We start from the raw sequence: 24,271 nt of genomic DNA, 5'->3' as shown, positions 1-24,271 counted from the left end.
TTAGCTTTAAAAAGCCATTTTTCACTCCTTTCCCTCAAGAAGGTTGCTACTGACTGCAGCCCGTGTGTGTGTGAGGTGGGGGAGGCGGCACGACAACTAACTCTTCCGGCACACACCCCTTTCCCTACTACAAAGGCATCCACAGCAATCACATTTGCAATAGTACAAATCTTGATGGATTCATCCCATCCCCCTCCTCTTTGTAAGCCCACAGCCTGCTGTAAGCCCTCTCCGTTATCGCAACCCAGCAATCCTTCCTAGGGATCAAGCTGAAAAATGCAGTCACGGTACAGTTGCTTGAAATAAATGAATGAATGAAAAAACAGCCAGCAGCTCAGCCGGGAAGCAGCAACCTTATTGTTTCAAAACCCATCTGCATCTGCATCTCCATAGCATGTAAGCATATTTCACACAAGCACATATACACACTTTATGCACATGCAAATAATCATATTAACAAAAGAGATAGGTGGAAAAGAGGGGGGGAAAAAATACAACTGAGATTATATTAACTTCACCCAGGAAGGTGGCTTATCTCACATATATTGGAAATACAGAGAGAAATTAAATATATTCGACATTTTACATCTCACAAACAGAGAGCTAAAATATCTTTCAGTGCAATATCTAGTTGCTATGCCAACAACAACAAAAAAATAATTAGGAGAGAAAAAAATTTCCTGACCCCTTTGCAGAGGGAGAGGGGATGAGAGGAGGTGGGGTGGGGTGGCTGCTTACCAAAGATGCTGATTTGATTGTGGCAAAGCGCTCTCGGTTCCGGTAGTGGAGGGCCTGATTCTGCACTGACTGGGTAGGCCGCACCTCAGGCCTGCGATCCCTGTGGCCCACCTCATCCCTTATAAATACATGATCCTGCAGAAATGGATAAAAACAAGGAGAAAGTCCGGCTGTGCTCTTCCCGCGGCGGCTGCCTCTCTCTCACCCCTCTGTCTGCACAAGCGCCGCTGTTTGAGAGGCATAGTTCAGCTCTCTGCTAGCCCCGGCAGCTCCCACGGTACAAAATGAATAAGCAACACATTGCAGGCTTGGGTTCGGCGTGTCAGCTGATCGCTAGCGGGATGCCTTCTGAATCCCTGGCTCTTTTTTTTTTTTTTTTTTTTTTTTTTTTTTTTTAAACCTCCAGTATTACATATGTGCAAAGAAAAAAAAGACTCAAAAGCATAAAGCAATGCAGAGCAATCGGACTCCTCAGAAAGGTTGGGTTCAAGCACTGCAACTGAGCAATCCTGTTAAAAACGTGATTTCCATGTCTAGCAAAGAAGATGCTGTTCCCTTTTAACACATTTTGCCTCATTCCCTTTGCCAAGCGGTTTGTCCTCAGTAGGGTTTTTCTTTGTCTCTTGTTTGCTATCTGCTGTGGAGCATCCTGGCTAAAACCATGGCAGGCTGGAGAGGACCAGGAGAGCTTCCGTGACCACCCAGGGATCCTGCTTTCCAGTCATGATCCTGCACAGTTCTAGCACTTTCTCTCCGCAGCCCACAAAGGATTTTTTTTTTTTTTTTTTTTTTCCCCCTTTTAAAGCAACAGCTCACAGGTTTTAGCACAAATGGTTCCCGGTGCAACCTCCTCCTTGCTCGCTGGCAAGGCTTCGTGAGGAGCGGCTGCGCGTCTGCAAAACGGCGCGTGCAAGTTTTACAACAGAACAAAGCTTCCATCGAGTGTATAGAGGGGAGACCCTAATCACAAAGGCCAACAAAAACCACCACCACAATCTTGCCAACTGAAATGGTGCCTGACAAAAGATAGGCTACGCCTTCAGGACGGAGCAGCCTTTGGGCACCAGGCGCGTCCCGCTGCCTCCCACCGCAGCCTGCCCAGCAGCGCGGGCTCCGCGGGGCAGCCGGCGTTGGCACATCTGCCACGCTGCCATCTACCACAGTTTCGTGTCTCCCATCCTCAAGCTCCAGCCCCTAAAAAAAAAACCTCAAAGGAAAACCGAGATTCTTCCTGAATTAAATCAAGCTTCCAACTGTCAGGGGTGCAAAATAAAGGCCACAAGCACCTGTGCCAAAAGGCAAATAAAAGACACCAACCCTTGCAGAGAATGGGTGCCTCCATGCCCCAGGTGTGTGGAGGCGAGCAGAAGCAGCGTTGTCACCCTGCTGGGCCAGACACCAGTAAGGTCAGAAAGCCCTGTGGTGAGAAACCAGTCAATATGGGGCAGCACCTCCACCATGACACTGCTGTTGTACTGGTGCTTCTTTCCCACTTGCAGACATTTGTTTCCCTCTCTGCTGTCCTCAATTTCTAGTTGCTTCCAGTCTGGACCATACACATTCAGCCACTTGCAATATGATTCCATAAATGATTTCAAGCAAAAGCCAAACAGGTACAGAAACGCTGACATAAAGAGCTGAACGATACATGGATTTAAACCCAATACCTTTTCTCATATCCTTCATTTTGAGTGCTTCCACTCTATGCTCACCTTTCAACTGTCTCTGCATGGAGAGGGCACAATGGCCAAGACCACCACAGAGCCAAGCCTGCACCGGCTCCTCCATACCCATCCGAGGGAGACAGAATAAGCTAAAACAGTTAAAAAGGACAGTCTTCCATAGAAGTAGTAGGACTACAGGGTGTAATAAGTTGCAGTTTCATATCAGCCATCCTTATACTGGACTTTGTTGCACTGCCTTAACAGGGGAAGGCAGGGTTACAGAAGAGCTATTACTGGCAGTTGGGCTGATCTTAGATTTTCAATTTGTGCATATTCGTATGACAGGCAGGGCTCTCAGACTTGCATGCTCTCCTGAGAAAGGTATGTCTTAGGCTGTAGAACAGTCATACCAAAAAAACTCTTGATAAAACATTTAAAGTTTCACAGTATCAATTTAATAGGACTCATGGCTTCACTAGAAGTATATCAATCCCATTTTCTATAGCTTTGCAACACTCTGGCCTATCAAGTAGGTGTAAGAAGGACTCTGAAATACAATTAAGGATACCCCAGATAACCCAAAGCTGACAGGCTGGCTACTAGCATCACCTTTTAGTTTGGTATTTCTACTGATGTGTTTTGGAAGCCTTCTGGCACAACAGCCCACTAGCCAGGCAAGGGGCAGTGATGGAAGCAACACTGAACTTGGCCTCTCACTCTCCAACGAGCAGCTCTGCAGAGAAAATCTGGCTCTTTGGGGCTTGTGCAAACACAGCCTCACCTGAATGCACTGGTACGAAGCAAGCTAGAGCAAGGGAACGGAAGCCAGCCACTGCAAAAGGGAATTCCTTTGTTACAGGCTGTAACTGGAGCATCTCACACACAAAATAAAGCTGAACAAAAAAGTCCTGTGGTAAAGATCTATACAAGACTTGCCCATCTGAACCATGGAGGACTGAAGAGAAACAACAGTACAAAGGAGCTATTATTCCTCTACTGTAGCTATGAAATTAGGGTGGAAAGAGGACAAATATTACTCATGGTCATACACAAAGCCTGCAGCAGCACATGTAAACGTACAAAGTTCCTAACGTCTGCTAGAAATACCCCAAACCCTGGACCATCTTCCCTCTCTCCATTACATTAGTATGCCAAGGTCAATGTGAAATATTAAAACCAGAGAAGCAGCAAATCACTGAAAAAAAAAAGAAACAAACAAAAAAACCAAAAACCACTTTAAAATGGGCATTCAGATTTTTCAGAATGATCCAAAACACCACCTAAAATGACTCGTTGAAATTGTAATTCTTATATGGGGAAATGAATCTGTGGGTTACTTTCTGTTATCTGAGAGGTGGACTCTTAGAGGGCAGAATGTCATCCTGGTTTTGTTTTATGGAACTTCTAGATAGTTCAGTCCACATAAGAAGCTCACAGCAGAATCTAATTGCCCTTCAGGAATGTGAATTAACTGCATTCTCCATTTCAAATTGAGCTGGGGAAGGAACGGGAAAATTCCTTTGCAACTGAGCAAGCAAAAGGACCAATTTCAAGTGGACAAAGAACTCAGTGCTTGTCCTTGGCATCCCTTAATCTGGGATCTGAGGCTTCTGCATCAGGCAAGTAACTACTATTAACTCTCAACTAAGCCTATGGAACCTTAATAGGCAAAACGTTTTTCAGAAAAGCTGTCATGCTATGGGAAATAGTATCACTTGACGTGAAGAGTTACCAAATCTAGCAAGTTACAGTACCACACAGACATGTAAAACAAATAAGCCTAAGAGTAGCTGTATTTCCACCAACCTTCCTCAGACAATATGACTGATGGCTACTATGACAAACATCTACCTACAAACCCAGAAAACAGATTTCTATCTTCTTACTTTATTTTCTTCTCTTCTCCCAAAAGCTTGCTAAGACACACAGAAATATCTCCTTTCAGATGTTGGAACAAATCAGGAAATTTTGTTTCAAACTTTTAGCTCCAGATTTGTGGGAAACAAAGATCCCAAACTGGCATCTCAGCTCAAGTTACTAAGTAAAATCTGATCAAAAGCACCCCAGAAACTCATCAAGTTTGGTTCAGGGTATCTCTCAGCCCTAAATTCAAAGTTCAAACATTGGTTTGTTTTTAAAATAATGTATCTTCTGTGTATATTCACCTTCCATCTGTTTTCTGTGTTTATTGCAGTATTTGCCTTATGAATACAGCTTCAAGTATGCTCAGATCACCACTCACATTAAACCATTAAAATTTAGGGTCAACAGTCTAGAATCTTCAACTTCCTACTAAAGAAATAAATTGTTCTTCTGACTGTATTGTCTGTTACATAAACAGTTTTCAAGTTGATCACAACAAATGGGGGTATTTGGCTGGGCTTTGACACTGCTGATCAAATTTGCCAGGACAAAAACTCTCAAACATTCCTACAGTATTATCTGTCAGTCGGTGGAGCTTCCAGTTACTTAAGTGATGCTAAAGAGCATGTCTCCCCAAAACAATGAAAAAAACCCAAAAGGCAGGACTCCTACGTATATTATGGATTAATAAGTAACCTAAAAGATAATTTAAAAATCATTCTTGTGAAGTTAATCTCCAGATAAACAGAGACACAGAGAAGCAGTCAGAACATTTGTTCAGACAAACTGATGCAAGCGGCCTCCAGCTGGATATCTAAATGGCTACCACCAGTGTGTTGTCTGAGCATCTCACCTGTAAATCTTGCCCAAGGTCACCCTATAGAATAAGAACCTGAATTTTGCTCTCAGGAGTCCCATGCCAGTTCTACCACACACTGTTTTTTCATCCTCCACACTGAAAAAAGGCTTTACCATCCCCTGCCCTCAACACCAGCACAACATTTCAGGAATATCTGCTTAACACTGTTGCCACAGATTTTGAAAGAGCAACACTAACAGCATGTTGCTAACAGTACTTTCATTTTACGTTCAAGATATTCTGACTAGACTCCTTCCTGATAACACTTAATAATTACACTGATATTTTTTGTTTTGTTTTTAGAGAAAGACGTAGGTTGTTCCAAGAAACACTAGGGGAAAAAACCCAACAGAAACATATTGCTGCAATAGTGCTTCCTAGGTGAATAAAATACCTGCTCAGAAGACAATTGGAACAAGCAAACTATAGAAGCAAACAAAAAACAACTCAGTAGGCAAATAGGAGTTGATTTTTTTCCTACCAAAAAAATCAATGAGAATTTTGCCTCCAATTTTAATCACAGCAAAACTGGGAAGACAGATCTATAAATTATATTTAATATTTACTTTTTTTCAGTATATAACACTGTCATATGGCTGAAGCAACCCTTGCACTGACAAAGCATGAAACACAAGAATTAACAAAATACAAACAGAAAAAGAAGTCCCATTATCTTCAGCAGCTGATTTAGCAACAAGCATACACCCCAACTGCAAACTCTGATCACACTGGACCAGCCTAAAGCTGAAATATCTAAACTTTTGCCTCAAAAGGAACACTCACTTGCACACTGCATTTTTTGTTATACACACCAAATAAAAACCTTCATAAACACTGTTTACACAAGAGGATTCACTAACTTGGAAAGGACTGCTAGTTTCCTAGACAAATAGGAAAGCAATTTCTGAGCCATAGTAAGGACTTTAATGGAATTGCAGCAAATCTCTACCTTCTAAGAATTTAAAGAGCAAGAAAAACAACAGTGTGCCATCATTCATTTTAATACATTGCACTAAATGCCTTGAAAACCTACAGAGAGGTTTAACTATCAAGGGACTTTCAAGAAAAGGCTTTATGTCACCAACCTGCTTGATGTGATTCCAGAAGGTACACGAGGGGTCATCGCTGCCAGCACATGCAAGCCAAAACTCAGTAAGTCATTACCTAAACATCCTTTACATCTCAAAACCAACATCTTTTCCAAGTATGAATCATAAATCTTGATATGTAGGAAAACATCCTCAGCTTTGTCTCAGCTCTAACTCACATAGAGCCACCATGCCAGAGTGCTCTCCATCCACAGAATTCAGCACAAATGCTGCATATTAACCACGGCTGTGATAGGCAGTGGGTACAGGTTAATTTAATGGATTTGGAAAGTCACTCAAGTTGCAACAGTTATTACAGAAGTATGTTTTTATTACAGACATTGGGCAAGAATTGCTGATGATCAACTACGAACATCCTCCTTTTATCTTTGTTATAAACTAGATTTCAGTTAGAATATTTCTCTGACATTTTTATTGCCCAAGTTTCATCTTTGTAAGTACTGGTGATGTTAAGGTTGAAGCAAGTAATAGCAACAACAGCAGCAGTTCAACAAAACAATACTGTACTGGCTTTTTGTTTAGATTAAAATAGAACAACCTTTTTTACTATTATTAAGTTTTATGGAAATAAAATAATACCACGTGGGAGCATTTTAAATCCTGCCACTTGGCATTTTCATTTAGGACAACAAAATAATACTTCTGGGAAGCAACCTGTACACACACTGACATATACTAGCAGTTGAACAGAGCATATGACAAACTACCTACAATGCATCAACTGATGCCTATATTCTCAGGGAGCTGAAACCTTCATCCTCATTTTAAGATGAATTAACTGATACCTATCTGCTTTTAACATCTGCGTTATGTGTCTTTGAAGTACAATGTATATTTGGAGTTTAACTCCCTGCCCGATTTTGTCTTTCCCCCCCCCCCCCCCAACCCCCTCTCAGATTTACTCTTCTGTTCTCAACCCCTGCAGCTGAAAAACTGACTCCGCTCCCAACAGAAGATGGACACAAGATGTGTTCCCATAGGTAAGATGATCATTGGATGGAGCAGCCCAGTTCTGTTAATTATCCTCAAAAGAGAGACATTAGAAAACTAGAACTCTTACATTGATCATTTTGCAGCTTACATGGAGGACATCACCAATCTGAAACCTGCAAAGGGGCAAAGAAGAGTTCCTAGCAGGACAGATCATCCAAGCTGAACAACTGAATTTCCTGTAAAGAATTTGCTGGTGATCAAGGCATCCTCCTGGGGAAGCAGTCTTTGGTCCTGAGGGTAGACTGAGATCTCAGGAAGGGAAGATGCAGGCTTCCTGCCTGAGTAGCAGACATGATTGCAATTTTCTTCCTCCCAGGAGCTTAGGACCCAGCTATAAGCTAAGTTATATAAAAAGCTACATATTCAATTAGGGATTATTATTATTATTATTATTATTATTATTATTATTATTATTATTATTATTATTATTATTATTTTCTTCCTGTCCAGTGATTTTTCTTCCAATCTACAAGTTCTACTCTGCTGATAGGTGGGAGTCACCTTTGTTCTAAGCACAAGTTTAGAAACATGTAGCTCTACTGCTGCCCCAAAGCTTTTGTATTGCGGAAGGGGTGAGGCTGTGACTGCTTTTCATGGGAGATTTATCACAAATGCTGTTCTCCATTATGCAAAACCCAAATATCTTGGCTATCCTGATCTAGTATAGCCAGTAAAAATTAACCAGATCAGAAGCAGGTCATTTCACTTACCCTGTGACCACAAACATTTTTGGAAGTTACAGCCAACTAGCAGCTGTTAAAAAAAAAAAAAAAAGAAAAAAAAAAGAAAGAAAGAAAGAAAAAAAATTGTTTACAAATGCTTTTACTACATCAGTCTGTTTCTTACACTTTGCCTTTGTCTCAGTAGTTGGTCACAGTGTAGATGGTAGGAGTGCTTGTTGGGGATGCTCAAAGCTTCTCCCAGCCTAGCGCTATACAGATGATGTAGTGAGAGCCTGAGGTCTGCTCCTGATTTACACCAAGTGAATGCCACTCCAGACTGGCTCTTCACACCAAGCAGCAAACTGAAGCACTGAAGGCTGGAAATTATATTTCACATATGAACACAGACTCTTTCATCCTACATTTTACAATTGCACGTGGCATTCTGGGGCTGTGGGCCAAAGAAATTAAAAGGTCTCCAACACTTAGAGCTTTGAGCCTTAGAAAATATTAAGCAACAGTCTAGGCAATTTTGCCATCTTGGTCACTTTACACAGTCTGGTACATCCAGAGGTTGTTAATTAACACATTTGTGGAATACCGTAATTTTACACAACACCTTGATTTGACCAATACCAAAACAATCCCATATGTGACCCTATGCCCACATAATGGAGACAGCTGGCTAATTATGTTCATCAGAATTTTGTTATTAGCCTTTAAAGGCTGATTAAATGCAAAACAAAAGCTTAAATTTAAGCTTGAACCCCAGATTCTTTCCATTTTGTTCGTGATTAGGCTCCAGAGTGCTACCAAACTCAGCATTCCCTACTTTCACCTGCTAGAACAAAACCAAGTTGTGTGGATCAGCTTCATCGCAGTTTACAGAAGCACAGTTAAAGCAAGCACAAAGACAAACTGATGTCTTTTCAGAATAAGGAACTTCACCTTGAAAAGAGAGTGGGATGTATGTGTATATAAAACCCCCTGAAGTGTCCTGTTCCAATTTTAGTCTTTTCACATGTATTAATATATACATAATATACAAATGAAGCAGTTTTCCATTTAGAATTGCATTCCCCAAAGCAACAGAGAAAAAAAAAATATGTACTAAATTAAACCAATACATCTGCAGGCTGGAATACATCCTGCTACACATAGTCTAAATTTGCCTTATGTGTACATATAGCAGAAGGTAACATTTGCCAATTGAGAAGGTATCTACTCCACTGCAAGAATCAGTAATCACAGCCAATTCTTAACTATTTTGTAAAGATCATCAGTGCAGATCCGGGTTTTGTGCTTCCAAAATTACCCTAAAACACCCATGTTAAGTGATCTACAAGTGATCTTGCACAAGTGTGCAAGAAACCCTGTTTTTTCAAACCAGATACAAAAATATCCATGTGGTGTCATGTTTATGCATTCTACTCAACTGAACATCTGAATCTCAAGAAAACAACAGCTACACAGAAGTCTAAGATGAATGAATTCATAGCATCAGAAATCTTACTGTATTTGTACTTTAGAAGTGTCATACACTCACTATAAAACGAAGTATTATTCATAAAACAAGCAGGTATTATACTTCTTTCACAAATGCAATTTATGTCTGATGGGAGTGGATCACATTTTGCTTTCATCAACTGTAGTGACACTGATCAGTCAGTAATATTGCAACATATGACTACTGTGTAAATCAGTCCCTCAAACTTCTATTTCAATGCATACATAAATATGACTACTCAACAATGTGAAATTAAAGTTAATACACATTTCTGAAGCCTACACAAAATGAGAAAGAGGTCCAGCTATAATCATCCAGAACATAAAATCAGTTGTGCCGCTCTTCATGCAGGATGGTTCCTCAGACTGGCATTTTGTATCTATCACTGTTTTTTCAGAAAGGTGAAAATAAAATCTTCTCTAAAGATGCTATTGCAAATGTACTTCAGAAAAATGTAAATCCCTGAAGCCCATGCAACTTATCTGCAAGTATTTTTAAATACGTAAGGCAATCTTTTGTTGAAGACAAAATTTATTGAGATCTTTCTAAGTTCTTCAATATTCAATTACCCAAACACTGCATTTCGGGAGAAAAAATTGCTTGCAAATATTTAGTTAATTAAAATTAGGCTTTACTGTAACCTTCCAAATGAGTAATTCATACTTTTCATGCTGCTGTAACGTTTTAGGTCCTTTGGCAAAAAGCACACATACACTTTGAAGCTCTTTGCAAATGCAATCACACAAACAACCTACATTTTACTGCCCACTAGCAAATGACCCTGCTAAGGCCAAGCCAAAATTATTTTAGTCAAACAATCTTAGATTAGATGCTGACTTACAGCTAGACAACTTTAGCTTGATACCTTGCACTAAGAAAATGAAAGGCAACAGATCACAACATGCAGCAAAAGAGCAGAAAAGCATTGAGTGGAACTTGACTCAAAACATACCTCGTGGGAAGGGTCCAGAGTTCTGCACACTTCCACTTCTCATGAGGGAAATCCAAGTGCAAGCAGATTTTAATCATACACTGTGACTGGTAAATGGTTAGCTTAGCTACGACCGCTTGTCACCATACCACATAATACAGTACCATCATTCACAAGGAAACAAGGACTGATGTTTCAAGCAGAGATGAAGAAGTGCACATGCAGGGCCGGGTAAGGAGGCATGCAGTAAGCCTGTGTGAACCCTGCCTAGACACTGACAGCGCTACCTTTCATCAGCAGCCTCTTTATTTTCAGAGGTTATTTAAATGCAATTTAGCTTTTAAAGAACAACAAAAACCAAAACAAACAAACAAAAAAAACCCCACAGAACAGGATTCTGGCAAGCCCGGCACCAGCTCCTGCTCTCAGCAGATGGCTCAGCACAAGACCACAGCACACTGATTGTTGGGCCCTACGTGGGTGAGCCAACGTGAGCAATAGCAGGGACTGTGGGAAGCTATGGAGAGCACCAGAGAACATACCTTCTTATGAACAACGGAGGAAGTGGAATTAATTGTGCTCTCGTCACTATGCATCATGACCAGTTCAGGGCTGCTCTCATCCAGGACCTCCTGCATGCTGCTCACACTGCTGCTCTGACTGCCTGTGCTCACAGACATGCTTGGGATGGAATGGTTGCTGCCCAGACTGTCCATCTTCCTACTCAGGTTTGATCCATGCTCACTGTCCTATAAAACAAGGGGCATCAGTTACAAATACTGCAGGAGATCACCTGCCCAGCATGTGCATGTGCCTCCAATGCCCAAAGTTAGTTTTAGAGGAGACTCTGCAGAGTTAAAGGTTCTTTGCTTGTTATTTTGGCAACTAAATTTCTCAAGGCTGCTTGGATTATGAAATACTCCATATGGGGCAGTTAACTTTTGCCTTTTCCCCTGCAATCTTATTACATCAGGCTTCAAACCAGTTTTTTCCACATATCAGTAAGTCTGGGCATGGGTCTTGGCCTGAATAGGAGACATCCAGGAATACTGGATGGCTGGTTGAAAGAACAATCTAAATTGGTATTAAAACAATGTTTCAGGTCAGGATATATTACAACACCTTCTGTGAATCAGAAAAGATGTAAGACAATGAACCATTTGTTTATTATTTGATAAATATCACATGGTGCTTAACAGGTGTAGAGGTTTTAACCTCCATGTCCCAAGCAGTCAGCAGTTACATTTTGTCAAACTAAAAACCCCTTTAACCTTGTGTTTTCAGCCAAGATAAAAATCTTCATTCACCTTTACGCTGACTCAGAAGACCCTGCATTATTACAGTGATTAAAACTGTTGTAATTTACTTAGATATACATAAAGAAGTATTCCTCATACAGGACATATTTTTGATTCTACAGATAATCTGAAGTTAGCAGCCTTTTTGCTTGTTGCATACTCACACAAGCGCAGTATTCCCACAGTATGAGTTTAATCTGGACCGATTTAGAGAATTTCTGGAGTCCTTTGTAATTAACTAGTGGCACGGAAGAGGCTTGCAAGGAGTTCACTGTGAGGACCAAGAACTCCGAATATCCTTCAGCTCCTGGTCCAAAACAGCCTTGATTCACTAAAATAAATGGCTTGCTACTGCACCCAGTTTATCCTGGCCTCCAAAGTGAGCTTGGGGAGAATTACATTACCAATCAATTATCAGGGTACTCATTTTGCTGGAAACCAACAGAAAGGTAAAATTGACAGGCTTGACAGATTTGTATGTGATTGTGTGATTATTTTTTAAGCAATCAGCAGATCATTCAGAGCCTGTGTGAGAGCACTTAAAATCCAAAATAATACTATTTTACAGAGAACATATGCACATGAGAATATATATGCATCCTGGAAATATTTTCAAAGTTGCAGAAGAAATAACATAATGAAGCATCTGAGATGAGTATATGGCTATGTAATTAATGAATGTGTATGCACAAAGGACAGAGATGAGATTTCAATCAGGAAGTCAACATTAAGGTTGCATATGCATACTTTCCAAATGACCTTAACTTTCTTGAAAGAGCTCTGAGGAAAGCATTAGTAACATTTTGAGTGCTAAAAAGATTTGTAATGCTCTTTTTCCACCTTAGAAAGTCTAAGGTAGAAAAGGGAGCTGTCTTGGGGCATTTAGGGTTGAGCAGCTTCTTGTTAAGCAGTTAAATAGTAACTGAAGCACGTGCTATGCTTTCCTTTCACTGCCAAGTTAGTGACACACACGAGCAATATAACCTTTTGTGGCACACAAGCTCAGTGGTAAAACGCAGTGCAGAGCATGCTGTGCACATGCAGAGTGTGAGCTTCATTAGAGTGTTAATTCCTAGAGATACGATAACTCTTTTTCCCCCCTTTTGAGGCGTGGGGACAGGAGGAACAGAAGATTATACATCTTGGAGTCAACTACTACCACATGTATCCCACTTAGCTGTTCAGCTTGGATCTGCTGAACAGTCAGGCGGGAAACCTATCCCTTTGCACTTTCCTACCCTGTCACTCAGGGTTTTCACACATGCTTTTCACACATGGGTAGAGAAAGCTTGAAGGTTTCAGTGCAGAAGTTTGACAATCCCCCCACCCCCTGCCTAAGCTCGAGGTTTAGAAGTTGGCTAGCCAGAGGGTTAGAACAGAAAGAAGCACCTGGCAGCTTTAATCACAGTGGTTGCTGTTCTTGCTCCTTTTGTGCATCTCCTCCAAAGTGAAGGACAGTGCTAAATGCCAGTCCCCCTCCTTCTGTATGCTCTCCTACCTGACACCCAGGCTCACCCATTTCTTAAACAAGAACTCTAGTTTAGCTTTAAAGGAACGTTTGACGTACACTAACCTCAAAACCAAGTCCCTGAATATATGCTGAGTGTGGGTATCCCACTGCATATTATCTGACTACACTGCAGCAAAAAGGAATACAAACTTCCATGTGCCTGTCAATTTTTTTGTTGAGAACCAGTCATGGATCTATTTATCTAATGTGTCTGCACCAAATGACATTAATTTCCATCTAAGCTCATCAATTGAAAGATGACTGATTTCCTTCTTTAAGCCACTGTTACTGTCAATTATCATACACTGATTAAGTGGGTTGTTTGTTATACAAGATTTAAACTGAAGCTGAATTTTATGTCTTTAACCTTTTTCTTTAACATTAAAGAATTTTGAAAAATAAGTCTTACTAATTTGGTGATTTGCTTTTCAGTTCATTATAGGCCAATTACTTTACTACAGAGTTATGGTAATTGGAAAAATATTAACATTAATCAAGTGGTCTTGACTGTGCTTATGAGAAATAAAAGCTTGGACCGTCAACAGATCCTCCTTTACATAGGCTGTGAGCCACTTTGTTCTCACAGAGAATCTCCCTCCAAACGAGTTTCTTCCCTAAAGCTTTCAGAAGAAAGGCCACCATTGGAAAAAAATCCAAAGTTTTAAAGCTGCCAATAAACGCACATCTAACATTGAGTAAAGGCTATTATCGCTCACTACCCTACCCTGTCTCTCTGCTGATCCAGATGATACTCCAACAACATGGACTGCATCCTCACCTAGGCTGTGCTTGTTCTGCCCCCTTAAGGACAGGAACATGTCACTTGCCCTAGAATTATTTATAACAGTGCAAATGGGGTAACAAAACAGAAATACCTCCTCCTCTTCTTGAGACTCGGTCAGTGGGCCATTCCGAGTCTCCTGGAAAAGGATTTTCTTCATTTTCCGGTACTGAAGGTTATCCAATTCACGTACTGCATCTTTTGTCCTTTGTATGAGGTCTATTAGTACCCTTGGTGGTCGGTCTCGGCGAACAAAATCATGCTAAATCAAAGGAAATAAAACACCTGGTTTCAGACATTATGCCAGTATGTTTGATATAAAAACAGGGACACAGTGACTTTGAGACATTTGAAACGACAGTTCATATTCAGTAATTGGTCTGTTCATACTCAGTAATTGGTAATACCCATTACAAAATACTCCAAACACGCTGAGCACTGGATACAGCAACCATGCTCAATGCTATGTCAAATAACCAAACCAAGCATGCTACACACTATGAGTTTTGAAGTGTAGGCTGCAAAACGTTTTGTTCAGAAGTCAGAAGAACCGCTCCAGCACAGAACTCCATCAAATGCAGAGTACAGAGCAGTGAGGCAAAATCACTTTGCTGCTTGAAACTGCTGTATGTGTGTACACAAGCGCACAGGCCCAGCAGCAGTGGCAGGGTAGTGGACAGAGAGGCGTGAGCCCTGGCTGACCCTTCGCAAGCTCTCTTTAGCCCTGATTCCCTGATTCACTTTTCTGTCTGAAGTGAAATAGTTTGAACCAGGGTCAGGTTTTCTGAGCTCTCCAGGCAACACAGCTGATTTGTCCCTTCCTGAGCTCATTCACTCGAAGCATACTAGGTACAAGGCGATGCAGCTTCAAACCTTACAAAGGCACAGGACTTCAGAATGAACAAAATGAATAAAGGACAAAGAAGAATTGATCCTGATTATGCAAGACTACCTGCCTAAGCTTCATGCCAAGATTTATCCTGCACCTATCTATTCCGATTCATACAAAAAAACACTGCAAGGGGTTTTTTATACTCAAAACATTTGTAGCTATAGTTAAACTAAAATCATGTTCTTACCAACCCTTGCTAAGGAGGTGCTAGAAGCTCAGGCTTCATAATAAATGAAGTGCAGGCTTCATAATAAATTCTTCCATAAAATTTAAATGTATGATTAAAAGCTCTTCTCTGACTTAACACATTCTTCTGAACTGTACAACTGGCAGCAGAGTATGAAAGCCTTGCCACTTTCCGATTTAACCTTTGACTAAAGTAGGCAGCTTGAGTATACACTTGCCAATATTCTATATGGTATCATTACAGTTGAGTATGCTGCTTAGTATGTGTCCTGGTTTCAGCTGGGAGAGAGTTAATTTTCATCCTAATAGCCACTATAGCGTTGTGTTTTGGATTTAGTATGAGAATAATATGGATAACACAGTGATGTTTAAACCCTACTTAGCAACAACTAGAAACTAAGTCAAAGATTTTTCCATCTTCTCACACCCTGACAGCAAGAAAGCTGGAGGGGCACAAGAAGTTGAGAGGGGACCCAGCCAGGACAGATGACACAAGCCAAAGGAATATTCCATACCATATGACATCATGCCCAGTATATAAACTGAGGGGCATTGGCTAGGAGGAGCAGAGCAGTGCGCAGGGACTGGCTGACCACTCGTCAGTGCGTGGTGAGCAATTGCACTGTGCATCACTTGTCTTTCTTGGGTTTTATTTCTCTCTCTTTTTGTTATCTTCCTTTTCATTACTATTATTATTATCATCACAATCATCATGGTGTTTCACTTTATTTCAAATATTAAGGTGTTCTTATCTCAACCTATGAGTTTCACTTTTTTTTCCCCCCTTTCCCATTCTCCTCCCATCCCACCGTGGGGGAGGAGTGAGCAAGCAGCTGCATGGTGCTTAGTTGCCAGTTGGGGTTACATCAGGACAGTACTGTACCACAGGAGATGGCTTGAAGGCACAAACATTTTCAACACATTTCTAGAAACATTAACAATGAAAGAGAGAAATGGGGAAACAATTGTTCTCCACCCTGTGTTGCAAATTCCACAATGGCCTTTTGTTAGAGCCTCAACAGCTGGACCCCACCTGCAAAGAAATTCCCAGGAGGATCACATCTGCCCACTTGGTCTCACAGCTCTTCCCACACCTGGTCAACTCAGGGTCCCATAGGACAGGGAAAAGCATCTCTACCTGAGATGTGTTGCCATACCTGAAGGTCAAGAACTAATACATTCAACTGTAGCTGGCGTAATCGATACATGAAACCCAGTCCTCCTTAAAACAGGAGTCTTATACAAAGAAGTTGGAAGGACGACCTGATTGTCTTTTAATGATTTGTAAATAAACATGGACAGTATCATGCCACAAGCTTATTTCTTGTTTTTAATTGAATTCAAACTCTTGTGCATTTGAGTTTTGCTAATGGGAACAGCTAATCATTTCACTATCAATTTTTTGCTAGTAGTGATGGTGTTTATTTTTGAATTATAGCTAGAAGTTCTAAACATCACTTCACACAGAAGCAAAATGAATCATTTCTGCTCTTCAGTGCAGATAACCACTATTTATTTCTCTGTAAACAGCAACAATCTGCAGCTTATCTATGATTAGAAAAAAGGTAAACACTTTTATCTCATTGTAAATAATTTTTAGAAAGCAGTAATGCATTTGGAACAACGATCCTGAACTTAAATCCATCTTATATGTTCAGTGACTAATTGTTTATGCATATTCTTTAGCAGTGCAAACACTAATTTCACTGGAAAGACTATGTGCTTCATACTCAAGCACTACTCAAATATCGGAACGTGACCACATAGAAACTGTAGGGCAGATGCACGAAAGTGAAAACCAAAAGGCTCTTTCATAACAAGAATATAATTTTGACTGCTCACATTATCTGTTTGTCTAAATTGCACATAAAAGATGTAGGGACCCCTCTGCTAGGTACTGTGCAACACTAAGAAATGATGGCTGAAAGGACTTAATTTGTCTGCATTCTCCAACTTGAAAGAAAAAAAAAAAAAAACAAAAAAAACCAAACCAACAAACAAGCGAACAACAAAACCAAAATGGACTCAAGGGGAGGGAGAGGTTAGTCTAAAGACATGTACCAAGTTGGCTGGAAGAGTGACTAACCGAACTCAAGACTCCTGGGAATGTCAGGCAAGCCAAGAAAAATAGGGAAGAAGTGTTTAAAACAAATTCTAAAATTGCTTTTAATTTTAAAAGTGAAAAATATTAGCGAGATAGTTTTGGGGGTTTGGTTTGTTTGCTGTTTGTTATTTTTTTATTTATTTTTTATTTCAACTGCATTTTAATATCACTACAGTCATTTGACTATTTTCATCTGGGATAGTGAATGGAAACTGAATTAATTCTCAAATACATCATTTAAAATCTACTTCTCTAGGAAAATGTGGCCACAAAAGATTTGCTCTATCCTTGTTTACCATACACAAGTGAAAAACCCTCAAAAGACAAAAAGATCTTCAATCTTATAATCTAACAAGCTTTAGGGAGAGCTACTGCAGGAGGCAACATCTAAGGTACTGTTCCGAAAGTCTAAAACCAAATAAAAAGACTGAATATGCATAATTTAAGAATAAGATCTCAGCTCCAATTGTTTGCACAGACTCCAACCTAAGGTACTCATGAAATCATATCCTTCAATGAACTTACACTATTCCTAGAGAGCAGAAAGGCTGCCAATCCACATGAATGAATCATTCTGAAACCCACAACATAAACCTATTAGCTGGTCAAAGGATTGTCAGGGTGCTGCAAGCAGAACCAGAGAACAAAACGCTGGTTATGTGCCACAGCACAAATGTATCACAGGAAAAAAATATACCAGGCGCCGAAGAGAGAGTACAAACAAGCTCGTTCATCAGCCTTTACCTGGAGAGTGAAGGCATGAGAGTTAAATATTCTATATGGTCCAGGCTTAAAGCAAGGACAGAAGCAAGTGCAAAGCTAGCTGTTCAGTAAAGAGCACAGGGTTTCGATTTCTCTCTTCCAGAACCAAGAGGCTCAGAAACATCCATGAAAATGCATTTTACTGAGCTGAAAGAGCAACAAGAGAAGCCATAAAACAAAGGCTGAATGGTAGCCTTAGAACAAAAATCAGCATGAAAAGGCTGTCAGGTAGACACAGAGCAGCAATCTAACCTACTGTGGAAATAAAGCAAAACACTCAATGGAGCTAGCAATTCCTCTGCTCAAATATTTAAGGAAAAACTGAGTCCTGTTTACCTGGTGTGGAACAGCAGCATGCCATGCAATTCTCACCAGCAGCTATGTACGGCAACCAGAGGAATAACAGGGCCACTAATCAATTTTAAAGAAAGGAAATACTTAAAAGAAAAAAGCCCGGTGGAAAAAAGGGGCTGGACAGGATTTCACACATCCCTATCTTCTAACAGAAGGCTGCTCCTGAATTTCCCAAACACAAAGCCCTTGGTGTTTGAAGCAGTTCCTATACTTCTCAGGTAAACGGAAACCCAATGACTTAAACTGGAACTGATTTATGATTCACTGACAAAATTTTGCCAAACTCTGGACACATCACTCCCAGCACAGGTCTCCCTCCTACAAGCTCTTGGCATGAACCCATACGTGGCACTTTCCAAAACAATACAGTTATTTCTAAACCAAGTTCTAACTAACTGGGTTCGGTACAGAAACTATTAAAGCAACACAGACAACTTTTGGTTTTAGTGGTTTGATTGGGGGAAGTAGTTGACCTAGGCCTATCCTAGGTTAGTGCTACTTTTAACAACTAGGTATGATGCATGAATACAGAAAAGAAGGAAACACATTACAAGATATTAATGAATCAAGAGGAATTGCTCAAAACTCATCCATGACAAAGAAATGTTTGGAAAAATGGAGATCATAAACACAGATAGAAATATAACATTGCATGACTAGAGAGAGAAGTTGAAAAACAACTGTGATGTCTGGAAATACACAATTAAAAAAATAGATGCAGAGTATGTTTGGCGAGTAATAATGTAAGGAGGGATCTACAGTTGGAACTAATCAATAAAGTTGTCAGGACTTCTGCACCAGACAGCAGTCAAAAGAACACAGCATCAAAACCTCCTACTGTATACCACAAAGCAGATCAGAGCCAACCTTTTCCAGCTCCCACATAACCACACCCGGAGTAGCATTTCATGCTATGTATATTAGTGCCAGAAATGCCCATCCATCCAGAGCAGCTTTAGAAAAAAAACAAAACAAAACAAAACAAAAACCACACAACAAACCAAAAAGTGGATCAGAAAGGCCCAGATGAATGATTTACAAGAACAGAGCAAAAACGAAAGCTGAACTGAGATCAGGCAGAAAGATCATGAAAAGATACATATTCAGAAGGTATGAACAGATAAAGAATTAATCATGCTCACATTAGCATTGCTGGAGAAAAAAAGGTCAAGATAACCTTCCTGAGCTTCATCTGCATCAGAAAAAGGACAAGACAGAACAGTTCAGAGCACCCCACACAGAACAATCCTGCTCTGGCCAGGAGATAAACTTAAGTCATTCAGTCTTTCCATCTCTAATACCCACGTTCCTTTAAACAATCAGCCACTATCTGTAAATCTTTATTAAGAGTTCAATCCTATGATCACGTAGAGCATAATTCTCAAAGTACTACTACCTCTGCAAAAGATTTGCTATTGCCTATGCATTTTATCAAGACTGTTAAGTCTAGATTTTGAGTAGCAATTAAAATGGCTTTTTAGATTTTCTATCACTTTCACAGTGAAAGTCTGCAGCAAATTACAAGCCTTAAATCTCACTGAAATTGCATATAAGCTTTGTAGCAAGTATTGCCTGTTACACAACAGAAAAGTAACATTTTTCTTTAACTGGAGATAGTGAGCAGGAAGAAAAAAAAAAAAACAAAAAAACAAGAAGGAGCAAATAATTATATTACTTTACACAAAACTGTGTAACTGTTCCAAAAAGTTCTTCATTTTCACACAAGCTGCACCACATTACAGTTTTCCCGCTCCCTCTGCCCCCATTTAGAGGGTGAACAGGGTTGCCTCCAGTTTCCTCCCTCATTTCCATTTGCTTTTTCAGAGACCACATAGACCAGCACGGTCACAACCCAGGGCATCCTACTGGCAGCAGAGCACTGCAGAGAGGCTGGTAAAAATTCCTTCTTCATCAAAGCAGTCAGAAACACTCCTAAGTCCTGATGACACAGAAAACTACTGGTTGGAATTCACTTCCACAGCACAGATGTAACTAACCCAGCTCTGGACTTGTTTGTCCTCAATAATACTTTCAGTTAAAGTATGTACAGCAGTGTCTTGGAAAAAAAAATATTTAAAGCATAAAAATCAAGATTAAATATTTCTATCCCCCTTCCTGCTGAGAGGTCCTTCCTTCAGCTAAAAAACCTGTTACTCACACTACTATCCCATGAGGCATGCAAGTTCTCTAACACAAATGTAACCTCTGCAGAGCTCTGGGGTATGAGGAACAGGGTGCTGGGCTGCTCCCCCAAATAACTCCTCATTCAACAGTAGAACTGTTTTACCACACAGCCTACCTCTACTTTTCTCCAGCAGTTTTACTCTTGAACATCATGTTATAAAGAGAATTGTGAATGACATAACAATCAAAGTCAGGAAACAAAGTTAAACAGCCTAAAATACTCTTTAGAAGACCCCCAAAACTTCATTGATTCAGACCAAAGCAAAACCAACAATTTTTTTTTTTTTTTTTTTGAAAGGGCAAATATTTCTTTACCATCTTTAGAATTATCTTGGTAGACAAACAGATATTTCTCAAATTTTTGGAAAAGATTTGAAAAATTACCCGTAACAGATCTGTTGATGATGGCCTTTCCTGAGGTATTTTCTGCAAGCAGTAATCAACAAATCCCCTAAAGGAGTCTGACCTGTAAATCAAAAAAAAAAAAAAATGTTCTAAATGAAAAGAAGCTTAGGATCTGGAATATACTCAAACTTATTAGTGCAACGCAAAAGAAAAACCTTGACTAATTTGTTCTTAAGTTGTAGGGCAGATAAATTAACTGGACTTTTCCAAATTCTGAGTAAGCTGATCCCACCAGTTCTTTCAACAGTTGAAGACTGTTGAAACAAACACGGATGCACAATTATCCTCAATGACAAACTGCAAACCAAGCAAGAACTATGTGTATCAGTCACTATTCTCAATTTGACTTAAACCACTTAAAAACAGATGACAAAAAAATTATTGGTAACTCCGGAAATGCACTCATTAACTTAGCTGCTGAAGTGGCACTCTACTCTCTAGAAGCTTCCCACCATTTGTAACACTGACAAGGTAAAGCACCTTGATACAATGCTTAGTTCAACAAAACTTGAGGCTATATAATGAGGTGTATCAACTGGAAAGAAGAAAACTGATCTTCCAGGTGTCATTGAACTCAAATGCAACATAAAAGGCACCTTGCTTAATCCCTGTGTCCTCAAAGCCACGGAGAGCAAACAGGTGACTATAAACAAAGCGCTTGCAATCAAGAATACTGATTCTTATACTGTATTCACAAGTTGTCTCTACTCTGCATTGCAAATTCTGCACAGAAGAACATGGGTATCAAGTGTGCAGATATGAGACTAAGTTCTTTGAATCGTGAAAAATGGACAACACAGAGACAATGAAGTAAGGAAACTGAAATGGAGTCGTTTTGATAATGAGACTAGCAATAAAATAATTATGCTGCTTAAATGCCTAGCAGTGTAACTGGTGGAACTTCACACCTCTCCAGGAGCTGTTGTTTCAAGCCATCTGCAAACTCTGCCGAGCATCACTCGATAGCGACATTCCACTCTTGGGTACAGAGAACAGGAAATGGGGTAACCCCTTTGCTCCCACAGAATAGCAAAGCATTCTTGTATCAAAGCTCAGACTCTAGAACAAGCCTGTAGCATGGGGAGTGTTTACTGGCCACAGAGATGTGACGACTTTTAAAGTCACTCACTGAAAAAAATAATCTAATTACATCTATTTTCTGTTTACCTCTCCCCTCGCTTTCACCACATTTCAGCTGCACTACAATGCTAACAATTCTTCTGTCATGGATCTTCTGCAGCTGTAAACTTTGCTGATGCTGAGCTATGGCTGGTTTAATGCATCTAAGAATATTTTAATTCCTACAGCATCTACAGCCCCATAATTAACACCTCCACACGCTTAGATTGTAGCACAGGCAAAGTGAGAGAAGGTCAAAATTGAGCCTGCCTACACAGGAGTATTATTTGAGAATGCAGTCAAATCACTATGCTACAACAAACGCTTTTCTTGTCAGACTTTAACCATGCAGAGAGTGTCGCAGAGCATTTTCAGGAAAACAAAACAAAACAAAAAATCTGGTAATAGCTCTCTTACCATTCATTTGACTGTAATGTAGGGGAATCATTCTGGGCTATGTGATATAAGGCACTCATTGCATTCATGTTGAAAAGTGGAGGCTTCCTTTCAGCTAGAAAGAGAAGAGAAAGGTGTGATAAGGCAGTCTGGAAAGAAAAGGAGAAAGATATGGAAGTATGAGAAGGGTATCACTGCTAAATCAACAGCTCATTGCTGTCGTCATCATATTTAAGCTAATCATTTTATTATTCTAGAGCAGACCAGGACAACCACCCAAGGAAAGCTGCTATTCACTTGAGGAAGGGATGACGAAATCCGAAGAGAACAGGATGCAAATTATAATGAAAAGTTTCCAGTAAATTTTACTTTAACTGCAACACTTCACACCTGACCTGCTATGGTAAAATCGGCAGAAGCTGACTAAAACAGAGCTCAGACATACAGCATGTCAGGTCTAGGAAGTTTATCTATCAATCCCTACAGATCTTTGTTGCACTGCTGTAGCATCTGTATTAAGGGAAGAGTGGCTGCCTCTTCCATTTGTCACGGGCAGTCACCCGCAAGTGGGGGACAGGCTGCCAAATTCACTTGTCAGATGTGTTAATTCCCCCTAATTAAAATTCTTCCTAGTCCTTACACTGAGAGGACGCCTACCTACCCGCTCCTGACCTTCCAGGAGTGCAGCAGATTTCAAACAGAAACTGAGAAAAGCTAGTTTTCACCACCACCTTAGGTCAGCCATGCCAATCAACCCATGATGCCAAGATTTTTAAGTTCATGTCAGGTCAGAGTAATCACTTGTTCTTGACATGCAGCATGCATGCAAACCACCGCATTTTCTTTTTTTTAGAGACTACTTATTTTCAGCTACATAAGAAATTAAGACATCAGCATTCAAAGAAAGCCAAGTGGTGCTCAAAAAAGATGCTACCTGACCTCATGTCCAGATATGGAATCATGCAAAGGCAAAGTTCAAAGTTTTAAAAAGAAAGTTTAATACTTCTCAAAAGGATAATATTAAAAAAAGTAAACCCATCAACTACCTAAAGTGGCTTTAAAGTTCTTGACTGAAATACTCCTTAGAAATTCTAGTATCAAGACTCAGTGCCTACACGGGGTAGCATAATATCTATTCTATCACTATGATTTACTCCTTGAGAGGCTGTAACACACCTAAACTTCACATGAAAAAAAAGAAATCAGTGGCCATGTGGCAGAACAGAAGTCTAAAACTTCTAATTTTGGCATTCTTGATATCAAAATACAGACTGTGTCAGCAAGGCATTAGTACTGACACATGGAATACAACATGAAGTTACTAGTCATCTACACTATTACCATCTCCACATTGGGGTCAGCATTTCTTCCCATTTTGTACGTCCCCCTCTTTGTTATCTCATATATATTTCTGCTGATTAAATATTTAAAAATAACAATTGCAGTGAACTTGCCCTCACAATAAGTTCTTGATGTACTGCTGTTAAGGCAAGTATAATCCATATGAAGACTATCTTTGAAAATTATCTACTCAGCACATGCAATGTCAATATTCAAACTTAAAGTGCACACATCTGCTCTGTATACCTGCTATCACATCTACATCTGCTTCAGGTTGTGTGGATGTGTATCATTTGCCCTTTGCAGTGCAAACCCTTTTCTTCTCATGTAAAGAACCTGTCCACGTTGATTCATGTCACAAACTTTCAGCTGAGATTGAAGATTTTTCTTTCAGAGAGTGGGGAAGTAAGAAGAATTGAAAATTAAATGTAGGTCCCTTCTGACATGCAATTCTTAGGACACCAGTTCCCTTGACATAACAGGTGGAACAACTTTCTCAAAACCCAGCTTGAAAAATACAGACTAGAAATCATAGTTTCTTCTTGTACAAGACTAGAATCCCCTAGTTATTAAGGGAATAACTGAGCACACCAGATTAATATCAAAGCACAGC

At 40.0% G+C, this 24,271-nt stretch overlaps 1 protein-coding gene across 3 annotated transcripts in view; it reads right to left on the bottom strand.

Annotated features, from left to right (window-relative positions):
• TAOK3 (TAO kinase 3) overlaps positions 1–24,271 on the bottom strand; it is a 95,826-nt gene that overhangs the window by 16,236 nt on the left and 55,319 nt on the right. For 2 of the 3 annotated variants that reach the window (XM_042805731.1, XM_042805730.1), the window contains exons 10-14: positions 22,339–22,432; positions 20,782–20,863; positions 14,010–14,177; positions 10,869–11,075; positions 739–873 (exon numbers count right to left, since the gene is read on the bottom strand). In XM_042805731.1, coding sequence (XP_042661665.1) covers positions 739–873; positions 10,869–11,075; positions 14,010–14,177; positions 20,782–20,863; positions 22,339–22,432 — 686 coding nt within the window. The remainder of the gene's footprint in view (positions 1–738; positions 874–10,868; positions 11,076–14,009; positions 14,178–20,781; positions 20,864–22,338; positions 22,433–24,271) is intronic. The other variant, XM_042805732.1, reaches the window with a different exon arrangement.

The sequence above is a fragment of the Tyto alba genome, unplaced genomic scaffold (genome assembly GCF_018691265.1).
Source record: "Tyto alba isolate M040663 unplaced genomic scaffold, T.alba_DEE_v4.0 Super-Scaffold_44, whole genome shotgun sequence".
In the NCBI taxonomy this organism is placed as follows: Eukaryota; Metazoa; Chordata; class Aves; order Strigiformes; family Tytonidae; genus Tyto; species Tyto alba.
The sequence above is the reverse complement of the archived record's forward strand: the minus strand, read 5'-3'. Positions and strand labels throughout refer to the sequence as shown.